This window comes from Gekko japonicus, unplaced genomic scaffold, assembly GCF_001447785.1.
Source record: "Gekko japonicus isolate JY-2015 unplaced genomic scaffold, Gekko_japonicus_V1.1 scaffold751, whole genome shotgun sequence".
Taxonomy (NCBI): domain Eukaryota; kingdom Metazoa; phylum Chordata; class Lepidosauria; order Squamata; family Gekkonidae; genus Gekko; species Gekko japonicus.
The window spans coordinates 1-5,120 of record NW_015169196.1 but is presented as its reverse complement, the minus strand read 5'-3'; the positions used below and the strand labels follow the sequence as shown (position 1 = coordinate 5,120).

Below are 5,120 nucleotides of genomic sequence, written 5' to 3'. Positions count from 1 at the left end.
GCTTCGCCCAATTTCCTCCGCAGTTTCGTGATCCTGGTTTTTGAGGATCACGAAACTGCGGAGGAAATCGGGCGGAGCCCCAAGTCAAATGCAGCCCCGCAGCCTCGGGTGTGAAATTGACATGTTTGTGTTGGGGCAAACGGCGCTGTGCTGCGAGGCAGCTCTAGTGAGAAATCGCCCTTAGTGAGAGCATTATGCAGGGAGACCACAGATGGAGATGAATGCTGAGCAGGAAAGGTTTAATCGAGTCTACATATATTCTGCTCTAAGGAAGCCTTTTGAAACAGGCGTTTGAGCAAGCCTGTCTGCAGATCTGTGACCATTTGTGCTATTTGTCTACAATTCAATACTAATACAAGAAAGACACAAAGAAGATTTATTGTTTGTTGCACTTTATTTGCATTGGGTGACGCTTGAGGTGAAGAAGACCAGGCAGACTCCTGCAATAGGGAAGAACTTTAGATTATTGAACTGTACTTGTTAACATTGTGGAATCAATTTTTTTATTTTATTGTGTGAATGTACAGAAATGTATTAATTTAGAGCTTTTTAAATTAAGCGCTCCTCCATGTAAGTCACTGCTTCAGGAAATTTGAAATGACATCCTGATACAGGGGAGTAGGCAACAAAATCTCTCAGGCCACTGTTGGAGAAATGGCGACTGGTGAAATTTGGGCCTGCTGGTCCATTTTTCAGTGATGCCAGCTCTACAGGGCTCGGAGCCCAGCCTGGCCGCTTCAGCTTCTCTGCCAGGTTTGGGAAAGAATTGTGCCAGATCGCCAGGCAGCTGCAGTTTGTGACTGAGAAGGCCAGTGACTGCCAGTGGCCAGGGTCGAAGAACAGGAGGGTAAAGAACTCAGGAGAGAGGGAACAAAGCCTGACAGGGCCGTTCTTGAGGGACGGGAGGGCAGGGCTTGGCTACTCTTCTTGTTAACTTAAATGCTTCAGGTCTGTTCAATGCATAATAGGAAAAGAGCGGCACAATTGTGAGGTGTTGGACCGTACCAGTTTGGGCTGGGGATGGGACGGGACCAGAAATCAATTTTTTTAATGCACCTCTAAAATTTCCCTGCAGGAACTATCACTACAAAGAGTGGGCTGTGTTACTACTTTTCTACTGTATGTGCTAGTTGTTTACTTGCACAGGAGTCTTGGGTTTGGGGGAGCATTCAGAAATAGTATCTGCAGCCAAAGTGGTACAGTCCAGTCTTCTGTCTCGTTCTGTTTAAGTGCGGTGGCTCAAGTGGTTAAGACGCTGAACTGCAGGCTGTGGAAGATCGGTAGTTCAGCAGTTCGAGACCCGAGTGTGCCACATGACGGAGTGAGCTCCTGTCTCTAGTTCCAGCTCCTGCCAACCTAGCAGTTCGAAAGCAAGAAATTGCAAGTAGATAAATGGGTACCACTTCAGTGGGAAGGTAACAGCATTCCGTGCGCCTTGGTGTTTAGTCATGCCAGCCACATGACCACAGAAACATCTTCGGACAGCACTGGCTCTTCGGCTTTGAAACAGAGATGAGCACCGCAACCCTAGAGTCGGATTAGACTGGCTTTCGAGCAAGGGAACCTTTAACTTTTTTTACAGATAGGTTTGCTCAGATTCAAATGCAAGGACTAAACTCACCGTTGCATTGTATTACTGTATCTCACTAATGTTCACTTTGTTCCTCGCAGCTCCATGTTTGTATCAATAAAAAACAGCCTTAAAGCTCCACTAACTTTGTGGGCAGAGCTTTGTAGTGGCACTGAATACAATGCCTCTTTCCCACTACCTTATTGATATAAGCATGTTTGTTCCATAAATCAGGGCTGAACATGCAGAATGCCTTGTTTTGCCTTCACCCAAGACTTCAGAAGTTACTTGGAAAACTGTGTGTACTACACAACTGCATTCAATTGAATGCCTGAATATCTTTCTCCTGCTCCTGGCACAGTTTATTGTTGAACTCCTGAGGCGGTTTATGCTTGGAAAATACTGGTCACACCGGTGTACTGATGACACTGAATACACAAAAGCACTCCCACGGAACATCAATTTTGTCTTTGAAACCATTCGAGGCATCAAACAGCAAAGCTAAAATAGCCACAAATGCCTTAATGTGTGTTGATGCAATTTCTGCTTTATGAGCCATTTTCTTCTTCTCCCAAGATCCCCAGACAGACTAAAGACTCGATTTTTCTTCTAAACACTTTAGAGTTTAGAGCACACATCAGTACTTGCCTGGGTACCTGCTAAGCTTTTCAGAAAGTGGACTGGGCCATTGTGAAGCAGGGCTTGTTAGTAGTTGCTCTTTATTTTATTTATCTATATAATTCTCAACAGTCCCCTCTACCTGTAGATAGTTATTTCTGCAAACAGAGGGCATGTTCTCCCCCAACAGGTTTTTCTACAGACTCAGGGGACTCTGTGGGTCTGCAGAAAAATCCAAAAAGTTAAAAAAAAAAAACCACAACCATGGGGAGGGTTGAATTCCTCCCCCCCATACCTTTTTTTTTAAAAAAATATTCTGTTTATTTGGTTTCCAAATTTTGTATCACCTTTTGAAATGGCTGCCACAGAGATCTACTCCAGGCCCCACCACATCGACAGTGGGAGAGTGGCTAATAGCCAGAAATAGAGAGAGATAATAAGTGGGGGAAGAGGGGAGGAAGCAAAAGCAGAACTGCAGCTGGGAGTGGGGAGGATTCATCCTGCAGTATGAATGGCTAAATAGAAGGGGGACATTTTAAAAGGACATCTGAGTGAGATTCTCACCCCTGCCTCTTTTGCTGGGAATGCCACTGTCCTCTTAAAACTTTTTTTGGGGGGGAGTCTTCTAACTGCTACTCCCCCTCCACCAGCTTGCGAAAGACTGACTGGCTGATAGCCAAAGAGAGATGCAGAGAGAGATACTGGGTGGGGGAAGAGGGGCGGAAGCAACAGCAGAAGTGGAGCTGGGATTGGGGAGGATTCCTTGCTGCCACTTGCCCATCTCCAACACTGTTTTTCCTGTAGTATGAATGGCTAAATAGGAGAAGTTTTAAAAGGACATCTGAGCCTGCAACTGCAAAGCCTTGCAAGCAGGAGAGAAGGATCGTTCCCACCCAATATCTGTAGCTGTGGGCTCCGCTGTCCTTTAAAACCATTCTCTCCAGCTTCTAACTGCTTCTCCCCCTCCCTCCACCAGCTTGGGCACTGCTTCTTCCCACCACTTCTCTCTTCTGACTAGAAGCTAGAAGGAAGTTATAAGAGGATAGCTGAGGCGTCATTAATGGATGGGTGGGAAAGTGACTGAGAGGTAGGGGCAGCGCCGTAGGGGAAAACAAAGGGAATAACAAGCTTAGTTCATATGGTTATCATTTGTTTGGGTTTAATTCCAGGGGAATTTCAGCATCCCACAATTAGATACATCTGTCCATCAATCCCCAATTTTGACATATTTCTTTCCTTCACTGTTTTCCCCTGGAATTAACCCCTCCCCCCCAAAAAATGGTAACCATATAGACTAAGCTTGTTATTCCTGTTCGGTCCTTGAATCTGTTAAACATCTTCATTATGCTGTATGCTAATTTATTGCTCTCACCGACCTATATTTACGGACTCGTAATTTCCATTTCATTGTATCGAAGTGTGCCTGCACACAAAAGCTCATACCTTGAATAAAACGTCTTTGGTCTTAAAGGTGCTACTGGGCTCAGACTTTATTCTGGAAACTTTGTTGGTCTTTAAGGCACTCCTGGACTTGAATCTTCCTCTTCTGCTGCAGACCAACAAGGCTACCCACCTGAAACTTACATAAGATCATCAGTTAAGGGGTTGCAGCCCAAAACAGCAACCCCTTCTCAGTGTATGTGCCAGAAGCTTATCTTTCCACTTTAATTACTCTCTAACTATTGCTAGTCTCAAGCCCAAGTTTAAAAATAATAGCATAGGAAGAAATGCTTCTCTCTCTTTTTTGTTCTTTTCCCAAACTCATGGGGAAGTCTTTTCATTTTATTGACAGGTTCATATCATACATGAATTCATCAAGAGAAACTGCTGCAAAAATTATTCCTTTTGCATATATTAGCTCTCCGTCGGCGAAGGACCTCCTGTGGGAGAAGAAGTACCCAGGTATGGGGGGGGGGCAGTTAAGGACATAAGAATATAAGAGATGCCAATGTTGGATCAGGCCAAAGGCCCATCCAGTCCAACACTCTGTATCACACAGTGGCCAGAAATACCAGTGCCATCAGGAGGTCCAGCAGTGGGGCCAGGACATTAGAAGCCCTCCCACTGTTGACCCCCCCCAAGCACCAAGATGACAGAGCATCACTTGCCCCAGAGTCCCTATCTATACCTTGTGGCTAATAGCCACTGATGGACCTCTGCTCCATATGCTTATCTAATTCCCTTTTGAAGCTGTCCATGCTTGTAGCCACCACCACTTCCTGTGGCAGTGAATTCCATGTGTTAATCACTCTTTGGGTGAAGAAGTACTTCCTTTTATCCGTTCTAACCTGACCGCTCAGCAATTTCATGGAGTTGGCATCACAGGCAGGGCTTGGGGAGTACGGCAAAGGGCCAGCACAGGGACTTTGACCCAACAGAACATGGGGAACCAGCACCCAGTGCAGCCAGGAGGGTTCACCACCCTCTTCCCAGTCTTCTGTAAAAAAAAAAACCTCTTGTAGCAGCCGCATGCAAGCAATGCTCCCTCTAAGCTGCAGAGTTGTGCGAGCAAAAATTCTACTGTGTGAGCTACTGGCATTAAATCACTGAGTGAGTGATTGGGCTACTGCATAAATTAGTTTGCTCTGGAGCCATCCTCCCTGAGCTAAGACAAAAATGTGTGAGCCGGAGGCTAAAAAACTATGAGCTGGATCACACTAACTCAGCTTAGAGGGAACGCCGCGTGCAAGTGAGCCCCCTCCCTGTTCTGTCTTTACAGGCAAGTCCACTCTGATCATCCTGACAGCCGCAAGATATGAATGGTTTGAGGAATGGAAGGAAGAGAGAGTCTCCAAGAGGGGGGAGGACTATGACGATCTTAAAAATAGTTTCATGGAGGCTCTGATGGAAACCGTTTTTCAAATTTATCCTCAAGTAAAAGATAAGGTAAGGGAACATTTTGAATTTTATATAAAGGTAAAGGTTCCCTTGC

General features: G+C 45.4%; 1 protein-coding gene across 1 annotated transcript in view; it reads left to right on the top strand.

Moving 5' to 3' along the window:
* RETSAT (retinol saturase (all-trans-retinol 13,14-reductase)) overlaps window positions 1-5,074 on the top strand; it is a gene marked incomplete at its 3' end in the record, with an annotated part of 29,590 nt that extends 24,516 nt beyond the window's left edge. The window contains exons 8-9 of the mRNA XM_015416314.1: window positions 3,981-4,090; window positions 4,908-5,074. Coding sequence (XP_015271800.1) covers window positions 3,981-4,090; window positions 4,908-5,074 — 277 coding nt within the window. The remainder of the gene's footprint in view (window positions 1-3,980; window positions 4,091-4,907) is intronic.
* Between the last annotated feature and the right edge of the window lie 46 nt (window positions 5,075-5,120).